The sequence below is a fragment of the Colias philodice genome, chromosome 26 (assembly GCF_061535455.1).
Source record: "Colias philodice isolate Cphi_HAF_F1 chromosome 26, ilColPhil1 Martin Lab GWU primary, whole genome shotgun sequence".
NCBI classification, from domain to species: Eukaryota; Metazoa; Arthropoda; class Insecta; order Lepidoptera; family Pieridae; genus Colias; species Colias philodice.
The window spans coordinates 3692108-3707559 of NC_143111.1; the positions used below are offsets into that span (position 1 = coordinate 3692108).

The 15452-nt window shown below is 31.7% G+C and overlaps 1 protein-coding gene across 1 annotated transcript in view; it reads right to left on the bottom strand.

The window, feature by feature from the left end:
* Nucleotides 1-567: 567 nt before the first annotated feature.
* Gycalpha99B (guanylate cyclase 1 soluble subunit alpha 2) overlaps nucleotides 568-15452 on the bottom strand; it is a 76039-nt gene continuing 61154 nt past the window's right edge. Inside the window, exons 8-14 of the mRNA XM_089711186.1 lie at nucleotides 13459-13638; nucleotides 11918-12056; nucleotides 10142-10308; nucleotides 7023-7166; nucleotides 6398-6552; nucleotides 1264-1405; nucleotides 568-923 (exon numbers count right to left, since the gene is read on the bottom strand). Coding sequence (XP_089567312.1) covers nucleotides 840-923; nucleotides 1264-1405; nucleotides 6398-6552; nucleotides 7023-7166; nucleotides 10142-10308; nucleotides 11918-12056; nucleotides 13459-13638 — 1011 coding nt within the window. The 3' untranslated portion in view covers nucleotides 568-839. The remainder of the gene's footprint in view (nucleotides 924-1263; nucleotides 1406-6397; nucleotides 6553-7022; nucleotides 7167-10141; nucleotides 10309-11917; nucleotides 12057-13458; nucleotides 13639-15452) is intronic.

Genomic DNA, 15452 nt, shown 5'->3' on the forward strand with positions numbered 1-15452 from the left:
TTATCGCTAAGAAGCGATATCTTCCAGGCAACCTTAGGTTATATTTTGCGGTATAAATTACTTGTAATTAAAGTCAAAATAGATTTACAGTGCTTGCGTCTCTCCCTACGTACCTCCATACAACTGCTATCTCATACATTTAAATAATTTTAGAAAAGAAAACGACTCATTTTTATGATTCTCTAACTTTAAAAATAGCATTTAGCTGAAATCAAAAGCAAAGAGAGAACACAAATCAATTTTGTAGATGACTTCTACCAAATATATTTCAAAATTGAAATTATTTCACGCAACACAAAGTTGAATAAATTCTCAACAAACTTTCCAAGGTAAGTACCTTCAATTTAATTCATTTGAAACTACGATTACTTATATTTATTCGCAATTAATTACACTATGTTGCAAAACGTACATATTTTAACAATGTTTTTAGACAATATTTGGTTTAAAGGCGCTTAAAGTAATGTAGATTGACTTAATACAGCATGTTTAAAAAACAGAACATTATTTTGTTGGGAAGCCATTTTAACTAAAGCTATTTAGCCTAAGAAGCTATTTAGCCTACTTTTAATTCAGAAAAATATAGTTTATGTAAGTAAGAAATAAATAATAATTTACAGATAATTTCAAATACATCACCACATAGCGCCTTTAAACCTAAATCGAAGCACCACAAATAATAAAAGCCTCATAAACGATAGAATATTTAAAAAGTTCGAAACTTTTTAAATCTAACAAATAATTAGGATAAGTGGCTATTTACAATTCGCAATAAAAATACTTTAACAATTCTGGAATGTTGAGATATTAATAAAAGTTTAGGGATTTTTATTAAACGACTATGTTGGTTCATCCGTGTCCACGTCGGCTGGTTTTGTTTGTCCTATGCCGAAGTCTTTGAGAGCATCCTGTATATGCTTTACCTATAAGGAGTAAAGCAAAAGGAGTGTGAAAATCGTGTATACAGGGTGTTAGTAATTGTTATCGGAGTCTTCCAATGGCTGATGACAATACTGTTATAGGTATTGAATAAGTTATATGAAGAAGAATTGGGAATATATTATAGATTGAAACTAATCTCAAATATCGTAAAATATGCAGTATCTAAAATAAAAACAAACGCTTTTCTTAAAAAACCTAATAGAAAAAGAAATCAATATATTTTGTATGTTAGATATGCGAAAATAATACATATTATCATTAACACAAGGTGCATTCACATAAAACAATGTATACTTAATCCAATATATGTCAGTAACTAACCTGTGACGCTCCAGCATCAGTCCCGGGGTGTACATACTTGTGCAGAAAGTGGCACGTTCCCGGGATGTCCTTCGGGAACGAGTTTGGAAGGCACGATCTGTCGCGGGGCTCCATCTCGAATCCCGGGAACTTTATTAGCCACCTGCGATGAAGATATAGGTAGTTCTTTATTTGTAAGGTAGTCGTTATGTGGCAATGTCTTTACCCTTATTTAAACCTGGTTTATTTAGTTTAACCGGTCCCTTAGTTACGATACAGCCGTAGGACAAGCGAACAGAAAAATTATTTCTGGAAAATTCAGACCGAAGCTACAAATAACATTTATGTCATTTAAAATAGTATCAGATTGACCTTTAACAAGTCAATAACTGCGTTAAAAACAACCGACTTCAAACTTGCACTTGCAACATTTACAAATACAGACAAAAATGCTCATAAAATAAAAACTACTGGGCCTATCCGAATAAAATTTTTATGGGACCAATTCGACACCATCCCGCATCGAACAAAAAAAGAATCACGTAAATCGGTTCAGAAACCACGGAGTAATCGGTGTACATACATAAAAAAAAAAAAAACCATACCGGCCGAATTGATAACCTCCTCCTTTTTTTTGAAGTCGGTTAAAAATTCAATTCTGAATGCATTCAATAGTAATTAAAATTAAAAGTGTATCAGTCACTTAAAATAAATACTACTATAATTCAATGTTAACAGTATTAAAAAAGCAGAAAATCACTTTGCAGCAATCGATTTTCTCTTGAACGAACTCTTATACTATATAGCAATCATAAAATAGATTATCGGTATAAACTAAGCCTTATATTGGTGATTTGGTTGTATTTATTTCTATAGAAAAAATAACTGAGATTCTGCTTTCTATGCAAATCAATACAATCAAATTTTCTATAGCTAGATCGCTCTATAATAGTACCTTCTATGGGGAAAGCTCTTTCCACTGTTACATGATGATATTGTTCAAAAATAAAATTACAATAATACTTATGTAATGTTAAGTGTATTTTATATTGACACCATAAGTTTATTTTAAAAGCTCTAAGTGATAAGCTTTTAAAGTTAATCTTCATTATCAATTGCCTTTGAAGTCTATTGAAGAAGACTTTACTATCGTATTCAAAGTAATTTTATTTAAATACTGATACTGAGAGTAACTCAGATAAGGTGAAAATATCCACAATTATATATCAAGATAATTTTGGCATTACACTTTCAAAGACATTAAACATCTGCTCAATATAAGAACAAAATATTTTATTTCTAGTTGCAGTCATGGAATGTTAATTTACAATTTGTTTAATGAATTTTCTTATAATAAGTTATTATATACTTATAATAAGTTATTACATTTTCATGCCAAAAAGGCTGATGAGATGATATCTAAAAGAATTTTTGCAGTGTGTAGACTCGGTTAGCAAATACACTTCTTCTTCTTCTTTTATATATAAAAATGAATCGCAAAATGTGTTGGTAAGCGCATAACTCGAGAATGGCTGAACCGATTTCGATAATTCTTTTTTTTATTATATTCCTTGAAGTACGAGGATGGTTTTTATGTAGAGAAAACGTAAATATGTACCACGGGCGAAGCCGGGGCGGACCGCTAGTTTTATATAGGTATTTATATTATTTAGCAGGTGAGTAAAGTTGTGGGCTGAAGAAGGTATCTACATAATTCTGAATTATAAAAAGAAATGAATAATAAATTCACTTAAGAGATACGATAAAACATTTAACAAAATTCAATTTAGAAAAACTTTGAACGTTAAGGGCTTTAACAAAATCGCCCAATTTAATGCTATATTTAGAACACTCGAATTGTTTCTAACAGATAAATTCCAAAACCGAAGCAAGTAAAAACTTTCATAACAATGAAATGTCGCCCATAAAACAACCTGAAACCAATATTTCTTTGGTATAATATTGTTAGAAATATAAGTTACGGATAGCGTAATGGAATGGGGTGGATATCTCACATATTCTCGAAGGTTCCACAAAATTCTCGAAGTTTCAGTTTTTTGATAAAAGGAGTGGATTGCAAAGATTTCCTTGGGATCATACAAACTTCGAAACCGTACTTTTGTGATTTTATCTATCAATGGACCATACTGAGTGGCTTTTGTATAGCTTTTATAAACCCGTTTTAGTTATACGCAATCTTGTGCAATTTTTTTTATTATAAATTGAATTTATTGTATTCAGAATTTTTTGATAGCGAAGAGATAATTTAAAAATGAATGAACACATTATGGCGTGCCTTTGGAGATGATTTTAACTGTTTTTTTTTTACTTATCACTGAATTAGCCAGGTATTATTTCCCTGTGATTATTTTTCGTCAACGATTTTTCTTACAAATTTTGGTTCAATTATATTATGTTATATTAATTATGTTGTTATGTTAATTATTCAATTCAGTTTTTCAAGTGATCTTCACTTACATGTAGTTATGAAAGGTTGTATAATACGTATAAAAAACTACACCCACACAAACAAGTGCTTTATATATTATAACGCAACGCTTGCATGTGTGGGTAATAACTTCTAAAATAGAAAAATCCGATAAAATACAAAGCAAATAGCGGAGGACATTTTTATTTTTGATCCCGGATTAAAGACTTATCTTTTCCTTTGCTGTGGGATAATTGAAAATATTGTTCGGAAATAGTTTCGCTGTTTGTTATAAAAGGCTTGATAGTGGAGCAATTGTTATTATGGAAGTTATTTTGTAGAGGGTTGTGTTTTAGATATTGGAATTTTCTGTTTCCCTTGTATACGTAGTTTTATTTATTGGTTGGTCGGATTTTGATAAAAATTTCAAAGATTTTATAACGTTTTTACTGAAACTCAATAAGGTATAATACGAAATAAAATGAAAGGTATGTTATCATATAGAGAGTACTAAATTCGATTACATTAATAAGACTTCAAGTTTCACTTTAAATAGACATAACACAACACAACAAATAGACATAAAACAATATATTTGTATAATTATTAATAAATAATTAAGTCTATGTACTAATAGTAATATCTACTAATAAATAATTATTACATTACAGATAAAACTTGTGACTTTTACACAAATTGTGATCATTTAATGTTCCCTACAAACTTTGTTTCGAACTATTTAATTCATGAAGCCTAAATTACAGGAGCTTTACTCTGATATTTAATTCTCAGCTTTATAATTGGCTTTAAGCTTCACGGTTTCTCTCTTAACTTTTCACAAATGAAGTACCGTAATTGTTAATGTTGTGCTAGAGTCGGTTTGATTCTTATTGTTGTAAAAAATATTGCTATAAAAATCTACTAAACTGATGACGGAAATGAAGTGAAACTTCTGGCGCGTTGTGAGTAAAATTTCATGGCAATACCGTCACGTCATGGAATAAGGCGACAATTTTGATATATCTGAATCTTTATTTATTTATTTATTTCATCTTGCCAAAGAAGTTTCACTTCTGACACGTGTGCTCGGCACACACGCTTTTTTATCTTGATTTTCGAGCGTAGCGAGGCTGCCATTTTAAAACTATTAAACATAATAAAATAATTCGATGTTTTTTGTGTATGATTTAACTCAAAAATTGCTCGACCGTTTTTAATAGTAGGGGAGCCCAGGATGCTAAATGTGGATTTACTCGAGCGTCACGGGAACCTATTAGAAATGGTAGATTAGACCATAGCGAGAAAAAAAGGTCCTATAATGTTTTCACTTTTAGCGGTGGGGAAGGGTTTTTTGATTTTTTTTAATTTAAAAAAGAAAAAAATTGGCTTGGAAATACTCAAGCGCGTTAGATATTGATATTTTGCATGCTCCAGGACGTCACTGAAAAAAAGTATACGTTAATCTGACGATTTAAGTGGCGATTTAATCGCTATGAAGAAAGGGTAAAAAATTAAAGTAATATTATTCGAGCGCGTCAGATTAATATATGGGGGGGTTAATTACAATATAAGAAGTCCCCATTTCGCTAATCTGACGATTCGAGCTCCACCTTAGGAAATTATGGATTATTCAAATTTTCCAGCGGGGCCCCTGAGCGCACCCACCAACCATAACTGCTCATATTGACTAGAGGTACTAATGAATAGCTAAGGTACCGTCCCTTATAGTAATCTGACGCGCTCGAGTAAATCCCAAAATCCCCTCTTGGGCTCCCCTACTATAACTATTCTTCTACCACTATCTTTACCGAGTGGTAAATGTCAAAAAATGTTATGACGATTCAAAAGTTTGAGTTTGAGTTACAAATGCTTATAATATATATAATATTTTCTTAAATCTCGGGTCAATTTGAGTGAAACCAATGACGTATCATCATACTTAAATAAAAATGTCGTCATTGATATAACACTCTAACTTTATTATAAGAAATATAGACCAAATAAACCATAACGCTTATGGTTAGTGTAATGGCGTATAAAAAATAATGACACGATTAAATTTATTGTTATAGCGTATGGCGTATGAAATAAATATAAAATATAATTTACGAGATGTCCGTTTTGGATTCAATGTTAAAATATTTATGAATTTAATCGACTTGTTTTCGTGCCGTTGGAGTTTACAGCTAGAGGTATATGAAACTCGAAGTTTTGATTGAACTACATGATTGTGAAATTGAACATTTATTAAATGAAAATATGTTAGATTTGTTTATTAATAACAATGAATTTAGTTTATAAATATTTATTAACCAAAAAAGTAGAGCATTATAGTTACAGGAGATCCAAACTAGACTGTTACCTGTGTCTTGGATCTCAGAACAGGTACACAGGTACACAGGTCTCTACTATGTCTTAATTTTAGTTACATGGGAACACTTAGACATAGAAATAATAATAACATAATTCACGAGAAAATGTTACCGGTAAAGCTTTTTCCTGCCTGTTTCTGTTCTGTTAGTTTTATAGGCTAGACCAAGTTTGAAGTAGTAGGTATTATTTTCAGGGTGCAAAAATGACAACCCTGGGTCGCCTAGCGCCATCACTTTCCCATACTGGAAATAATACTGCTACAAAACATCATGGTAACCCCCCTGTACCTGTACCATGTCTTTATATAAATAAAAAATGCCGAAATACTTAAGATAAATCCGATAAAATACTTACTCATAAGTAGTCGGGCTGACGTTAATCTTCAAAGGTTCAGAGCCGGACTCAAACTTGTTTGCAAGAGTCACATTGTGGCCGAAGAGACAGTATTTTAACATTGTTTTTCCGACAACACCAGCTAAAACTGTCCCAGTATGTAGTCCTATACGCATCTGTATAAAAAAAATAATAATGGATTACAAAATTATTTGAATTATCCTATCCCATTATCTTTACGAAAATATGATAAATTTTGGCTAAACTTTTGCACTCGTGCACCAAAAAGTTGCTTAAACAGTATTTATTTTGTTGTTTTGGATGATGTTTTATGTAATCAATTTCAGCGAATCCATCCTACATAATACGTGTCAAAACTTTTTAAATGATACTCCAATATCGTACAATATTAACCAATGCATAGAGATTTATTGCCAAAGCCGCTTCATAAGCCGATCAGTACAGAAAAGTTTTACTTTTTTATTAGTCTGCTTGATTAAAACTACCTACTAAAATGAATCATTATAATAAAAATTTCAGATATAATGGAAAATTTTAGTTCATCAAAACCTTATAAGTATCTATCTAAATACTATGTTCAATACATACTTAGTACTTACTATGGCCATTCTATCGCTATACGAACCTTGATAGGATTTCCCTCATGCGTAAAGTGCTGAGCGCAAGTTTCCACCATTCGCAGCGCCATCCATGCGATCTGCGGCGCATGAGTTTCGATCTTACGGTGTAGTCCGCTCGCTACGCAATATGCGTCGCCTATCGTTTCCACCTGGTAAATAAAACTTATTATTTTCTTCTAGAATGATTATAATATAATCAATGGTAATTAATAGAATTTAAATAATCGGAGCCTCGCTGAAATTTTATGAACTATCTTGTATCTATATAACTTTTATAATGTGGGTCCAAATAAATATTTTTTCATTTTTCATTTTTTCTTTGTTAGAAAGCAATTGTCTAAAATGTGATATTGTTTGTTACAAACAGAATAATTTTGAAGTAGGTATCAAAAATTACTTGTAAATTTCAATTATTTTATTAAATAAAAAATTCCAACAAATTCTATATTTTATACGTCTGCCACCGTTCGTGTCAATATACCACACAAATAGAATTTATAAATACGAACAAATCCTGTATGCTGTTCAAGCAATTCCTGAGACGTAGCTGTTTGCTCGTATTTATGTATTTTCTTAAAGACACAAAGAACACCTGGCCACATCGGAAAACCGATTTCCATACGCAAATACTCAAAGGCTTTCATTTTTACTTTGAAATCAAGCTACTCGTAAAAACATGGCATTTATTGAAGTGAAACTTCTTTAGGGGCGTTGAGAGTAAAATTTCAAGGTCGCGTCACGGCAATACCGTCACGTCATGGAGTAAAGCGACAATTTTGGTATCTTTGAATCTTGCCGAAGAAATTTCACATCTGACACGTGTGCTCGGCCACGCTCTTTTTTTATTATGAATACCTTCATAAATGTTATAAGTAGTTCACTTATGTTATTTTCAAATAGTTATGGTTATTCAACGTCGATCATTGGTAATACAGATTCAATAAGAACTGTACACCAAAAACACTGTACACACAAGCAAATAAAACTTTCACAAAGTTATTTTATAGTGACAAAAAGTAGCAATCAAATATTCAAACGTAAAAACATTCTTACGATTACATTTCAGAGAAAACAAGTTAATAAAATTTATATTACTTTAGCACAGATTATGTAAATATCACAGATAAAATAAACTATCCATTTTAGTTCGCAGTTTATTCGATCCCAAACCATTATCATTGTTACTTATTATTATTACTATTGGCCACTATTACTGTTTATTTGTCAAATAACATGGCTACGTTTTGTCCACTGTAACTGTATTAGGGATAAAGTTTTTACCATTGAGTTTATTGCCCTTTGTATAGCAAATAACATAACGCTTTGAACAAAAGTTTTTCCTATGAGTTATTCCTTGGAATAACAGAGAAAGATGAAATTGTATTAATATAGATGAAAAGGACTCAACTACTGAGCAAAATTATTTTATGATTGAAAATATACAACATGTCTGTTGCCAAAATAACATTATAAATTATATATTTAAAATATCAATTAAATACATAGGTAATAATATATATACAGTATTATTTTAAAAGGATATAATATTTTTGTAAATAGATAATCTACGATTATGCTTTTAAGTACGGAAGCATGCAATAAATACAATTATTTTTCCCTTCTTTTATATTCAAAACTCAAAATAATTAATTTAACTATAAAACTTAATTAAATTTAACAATTATCATATAACGTAAATTATGCGGTTTTATAAAACTATTGAAATCCACATGACGGGGCTGTGTTACCACAAACCACCAAATACAACATTATGTTATTAAATTTATTTATAATTAAAGCTTTGAGATATTATTATAATATTGAAGTTTGAACCAAAGCTACGTTTGTATCAAAGTTCTAATAAAACTATAGTAGGTATATTTATAACTCTACATTGTGTTACAATTATTAATTACTAGCTTCCCCCCGCGACTCCGTTCGCGCGGAAAAATTAAGATTTATTTTTTTTCTACGTATTTTTCCGGGATAAAAAGTATCCTATTTTATGCCCAGGATAATAAGGTATAATTATACCAAGTTTCATCGAAATCGAACCGTTAGTTTTCACGTGATGCCTTCACATACAGACAGACAGACAGACAGACAGAAAATTTTTTTTATCACATATTTGGGTTTGGTATCGATCCAGTAACACCCCCTACTATTTATTTTTTCAATATTTTCAATGTACAGAATTGACCCTTCTACAGATTTATTATATGTATAGATAAGCTAAATACGACTATTTTCCAAATATTGTAATATAACAGAATCACATATTACATAAACTGCACTTTTAATAACATATATCTTCATCTAAACATATTTTAAACACGACAAAATTGAAATTGGAAAGGCTCCACTAAAGTTTGACACTTTCATATACAGCGTGTTGTAAAAATTTCCCAACTGAATATTTGAAATTTATTTATATTATGTTCTTGAACTTGCTGTGTCCAAAGAAACGATGCCAAGTATGTCTTGAACTGCGTAACATGTTTCAAATGACGTCATTACACCCCTATTTGATGTGGAAAGGGGTCATTTAAAAATCGGTCAAGTTTAATCTCTCTTGTATGTCGGTGTTTAGCTTTGTTGTTAAAAAAATGATGTATGCTATAAGCTTAATTAAAAAAAGAGCGTGTGCACCGAGCACACGTGTCAGAAGTGAAACTTCCTCGGAAAGATTCAAAGATACCAAAATCGTCGCCTTACTCCATGACGTGACGGTATTGCCATGACGCGACCTTGAAATTTAACCCTCAACGCGCCTAAAGATGTTTCACTTCCAAAAAATGTGTCATGATAAAATTTCAGCAATAAGACTGTAACTATCTTTTGTTCATTTTTGCCTCGCCACATTAATTTTACAATGTTGTTATGATGAATTTATTTATTGAGTGGATCTATAATATAGATCCACTCAATAAAAAAAACTTCGAACGTATTGACAGCTCTATATTATAGAGCTGTCAATACGTTCGAAGACACTAAACAAATTGTGACTGTTATGGGAGCGCTGGTGGCGCTCTTTGTTGTGAAACCAACGATATCTTGACGTCACTATGCACCTATCATAGCGGAACTATATAGAGCTTTCATTATTAATTAATTAACATATTACCTTATAAACATCCAGCTCTTCACAGAATATATCAAAGACGCTGTACAAGTCTTCTAACATGGCGATGACCATCATGGGAGTGGCGGTGGCACAGATTGAAGTAAAACCCACAATATCACTGAACAACATTGTGACGTCATCGTGGCTTTTTGCTTCTATCTCCTCACCTGTAAGAAAGCTTGTATTAGAATAGGGTTTTGGTGTTTATGGATACACTTTAGTTTATAGTCACAGTAAATAAATCCTGGACAGTTCGCTAGTAATGTCAATAGAGTAACTAAAGATGCTAAAATATCATTTCAGAAATATCTCAGAATAAATATTGTTTAAATAACTCCATCGCTACAATATCTTTCCGATACGAAAGAGGTTGATGAAACCTAAACAAAGGTCTAAGTTTTATTGAAGTACCCTCGTTTTTATTAAAGTCAAACAATTCAAACTTTTAATACAAATTGTTTGTTATTGAAATTAATTCCATAGGTTATTTTATTTGCATTTTTATTCAGACTATTATATTATTGAACTATTTTGTTTCAGGAATGATTAAAAAATGCGATTGTATTTGCCAGTAATTTTAATTATATTGAAAACTAGCTTGTGCACAAGGCTTCACTCGCAAAGTAGATAGAGCCCTATATTGGCTATTATAAGTTTAAGTTTTAGCACATGTGATAAATAATTTGGTTACATACAAATAATTATGTACTATATTTAAACTATCATTTAGATCTCTAGACACTGGTAAAAATTGCATGTGGAACGTTTTGCGTGATGCACGAACAAACATTATATTATAGAGATTGGAAATATGGATGAAGCCCAGTCTAATCGGGGCAAGCTACTAGCAAACAATAAAATAATTAGATAATGATTAAAAATAAGGTGAGCTAACGACTATCGTACTAATATTATAAACGCGGGGAAGTTTGTAAGAACGGATGGTTGGATGTATGGATGTTTGTTACTCTCCCACGTTAAAATTACTGGACGGAATTGGACGAAACTTTTGAGGAATATAGGTTATATCATAGAATTCACATTTGAGATATATTTAAGTACACGGATTCGTTTGCGGGTAAAATCGCGACACAGCTAGTTAAGCATAAATTAATAGATGGGCAATATTGGCAAAATAACCTCTCGTTTGACATAATAAAATCCACTTAAAATATGAGCAAAGTAATAATTCCATTGATACTTTAATGACCGTGTACAATGGCCGCCTGGTATGACGATAAATTTCCAAACAATCGCCAATTAATTATAGACCTACAGACACATTAAATATGAGTTATATTCCAATGGTGAACATTCTGGTATATTGATTTAATAATTTATATGTGCAGTTTTTATTAATTTAGTAGAATATTTACCCGGTATTGTTTTATTGTTCCATTATAATGTGAATATTGTTATCAACGATACATTCTTACAGTAATTTCACTCTAGAGAAGTAGAAAAAAAATCTGGGTAAAAAGTTGGATTGGTGTTTGTTACCCGACCAAGTCAAAATGGCGAAACAAATATTATGCATGCTATTTGACATACTATTGCATATCTAATTGATTTTGAACTGCATTAGAGGATATTTTATAGAAAACGAAATAGAGCTACATGACAACGTCTTTGTGTTATATATCAATTTCAGTGTATTTTGCGCATAATACCAACATATAGTTTGTACGAGAACTATAAGAGTTACGCCACGGGCATATACTAGTATCAATATTCTATATTTAATTAAAAATATACGTAATTAAAAAGTTAACTTACCCAGCCATAGTCGCTTAGCAATATGTGGTGGAAATATCAAATGCAGCAGACTGACGTTCTTCTCTCTCTCCTTAGCTACGGATTTGCTGAGCTCCACTATCGAGTTTTTGAGTTTGTCCATTCGTTTCCGAAGTCCATCCTATTCAAATAATAAATTCATTAGCATTTTATATTATGAAAGAGAATACGATTTTAAGGTCTGTATGAATATTTTAAACTAGAGTATCGCTATACTAAAACAGTTATTTATTCAATTCGAAAGACTTCTTCTTCAGTAACTTTTGAATCGTTATTACAGTTTTACAATTTATTACCGATTCAGAAAGCAGAAGCTTAACTTTATAGATATAAGAGAGAACCCAGCTGTTGCTTCCTTTCTCGGACACACACACACATACAAGTACACTATAATTACCTTGACAAAAGACAAATGAACATACGAATATTCGTAATAGTGATTCATTGACATACTTAGTAACATTTTTTATCATAGCAGTAAATCAAATTTTGTTCATTAACAAAATAATTATCCTTGAGATATTTTTTATTGAATATTATTACTCAAAAGATGAGCCAGATTATCTTTATATCATCAAAAATTACGAAATAATTAACGCGATTGGATAACGAAGGACAATTATTGCTAATTAAAAAAGTGCCGCCTCGAATATTGAGCAATAATTTTTTACTGCTTCTTACTGATACCTAAAGTAATCTCCCTCAACAAGTAATTAATTTCATTACTTTGATGAGCGTCTGTCTTTAATAAATCCGTATTTATTATCTTTTTAATATGAAAATCGGTATATTCTTATTTCTACGTAATGATGAAAATGTTTTATTATTGAAGTTTTAGTTAATAAACGAAATAAGAAAAGTCGCGTCCCGTTGGCCTACGAGGAAGGGAGATATACATCAACTGAAATACATATAACATTTTAATCCAAAACTAGGTGTATAAGAAGAGCCATTTGTAACCGGCTTTTCCTCATCTATATATATATAACTCAAAGGTGACTGATATAGTGATCTATCAACGCACAGCCCAAACTACTGGACGTATCGGGCTGAAATTTGGCATACAGGTAGATGTCATAACGTAGGCGTCCCCTAAGAAAGGATTTCAGAAAATTCATCCCCCAAGGGGATCAAATAGGGGATGAAGTTTGTACCATGAAAATTTATCTTTTCCACGCAGGCGAAGCTGCGGGCAACAGCTAGTTAAGTATAAGAAGAATTCACGGTTGACGATTAGCCACCACATACTGGGCATAGTACTTTTTTCAGACAGTGTAAAAAAGAAGGTCTCGTTTTTCAGCGATTACATAGTCACTTCGGCAAGCTATGCAGCGGCGTAACTTTAGATTTAGAGAATTTTTAGATTTTTATTGATTATGAGAGTAGTGCCTAGTCACTCAGCATATTAAAATAATAAAAAGTTATTATCTGTACTACATACTGTGTCGTAAATAGTTTTGACCAAAATTTTAGCTTTACTTAAAAGACAATATCAATATTGTCATATAAATATGTATACCAACCTGTGCCCTGGTCTGTTCGCTGACTAAAATCACATCTCTTGTTGCATCATGCAGTGGAATATCAGATATGAAGAGACCTCGCCCAGTGAGTCCTTCCAGTCCATCGAGGAAGGGGGACCCCACAAATAGTAGGGAATCTGACTCCGGGCAGAACACCATCTGGCCCTTTATCTCGAGACCCTGCAAGAGAAAAGATGTTAAAAAAGAAGTTTAAAAAAATGTTACGGGGGTTTACGACATGTTGCTTTGGTGAAATGAGACTCTTAATGGGATGGACTTAGAGGTAATTGACGTGAATTTGAATGTACTTTACATTAATAAATATGTCGTTTAAATTTATACTAATAAATATCTCATAATCTATGTGCTTGTGCTAATATTAAAGAACTGAAGAGTTTCTTTATTTTTATGTTTGGTTACGTTCATCTCAAGAACAATGGATCCAATTTGACAAATTATTTCAGTGTTACATAGCGCATTTATAGAGGAAGGCTTCAGCCATATCATCATCACACTAAGACCAATAGGAGCGGAAAATTGTGGGTGAAACTGCAGGGCACAGCGAGTTAATAATCTAAGTTTAGTTTATCATGATATTCAAATTACTCAGCAACTAATTCACCAAAAACAACCACGAACATAACAAATTAAATCGTATAAAAGGATTCCCAAAAACCGGTGGTCCGAGCGAACCGCAAAGTGCCATGCAATCACCCAAATGTGCCCAAATTCTGCGACTGACAGTAATCGTAGTACATGTCAGATGCATCCGTTTTCACTCCGCTAAATTTCGTTGTAATGGTTATATATACGGGATGGAAATTTTCTATGGGCCCTGGATCTACGGATATTATTTTGTGGGCAAGACCTATTTTTAACATTGCCTGTTTTGATTGAAACGTCTTTAATATTTAATTAGTTCGATTAACGTGGCATGTAAATTTTCGAAAATCTTTGAATGCAGTTCTATTTCTTTTTAAAAAATAAAGGAATGTTTCCTTTCAGCAAAATTTGCTTTGCCCAGTATTTCAAGTAATATCCCTCTAAGGCCCATCAAAAATTTCCACCCTGTATTTGCCTCTATGTATGCTCTAGAGGCCATAGAGTATATTATAAACTTAATGATGTAGACAATCGAGCAAATTCCCTGGTGGTTGGAGCACTTTACATGCAATATTGGTGATTTGTGTACGTGGATAGGTGGAACACGTGCTATTCAATTATGTATGGTTATATACCTTGATGTTATTTTTAGGTAAACATAAAATTCAAGAGAAAAATATGTGATAAGTCTTTTATAATTAATATAACACTATGCGGTAGTTCATAGTACCATTCCTTTCGTCCATTTCGGATTTTATTATAGCTAAATGACTTCGAATTTTTGTATGATTGGCCAATTTAATTACAAACTATATTATGTATTATATTCTTACCTATATTTTCTACATTAACTCTCTATCGAACATCTCTTATTTCTATTTCACATACTCTAAAAATAGTCAAAAAGAAAATCATGAAGCAAAGAAGTTATCCCAGATCATGGACATGGACCATATTGAAACATTATCAAAACGTACTACATAAATTTTCTTCTCTGTCAAAGTTTCTATTAGAATTCTGAGACTGGATCTCCAAAAGTGGAACAATATGTATTTTATTAGCATCCCTTCGAATCCTGAAGACCCTTATTCATGCATATGTTACAAAAAGTAAGGGAATCCACCCTTATTCACATGTTATGACATTCGAACCCCTTTTATGAGTGGCATTTCAATTTAATTTAAAAAAGAATGTAGTCATTCCCCTTTGTTTAGATATAATCCTGTAATCTTCATTCTTACTCTCTAATACCGGTTATTTTAAAACGATGATTCAAGGATTTCTTAAAAATTCGATCTTGCTAATATTATAAATGCGAAAGTTTGTGAGGATGGATGTATGTGTATGTGTATAACATACTAAAAAAATGTAACTCTTTCACACAAATACTA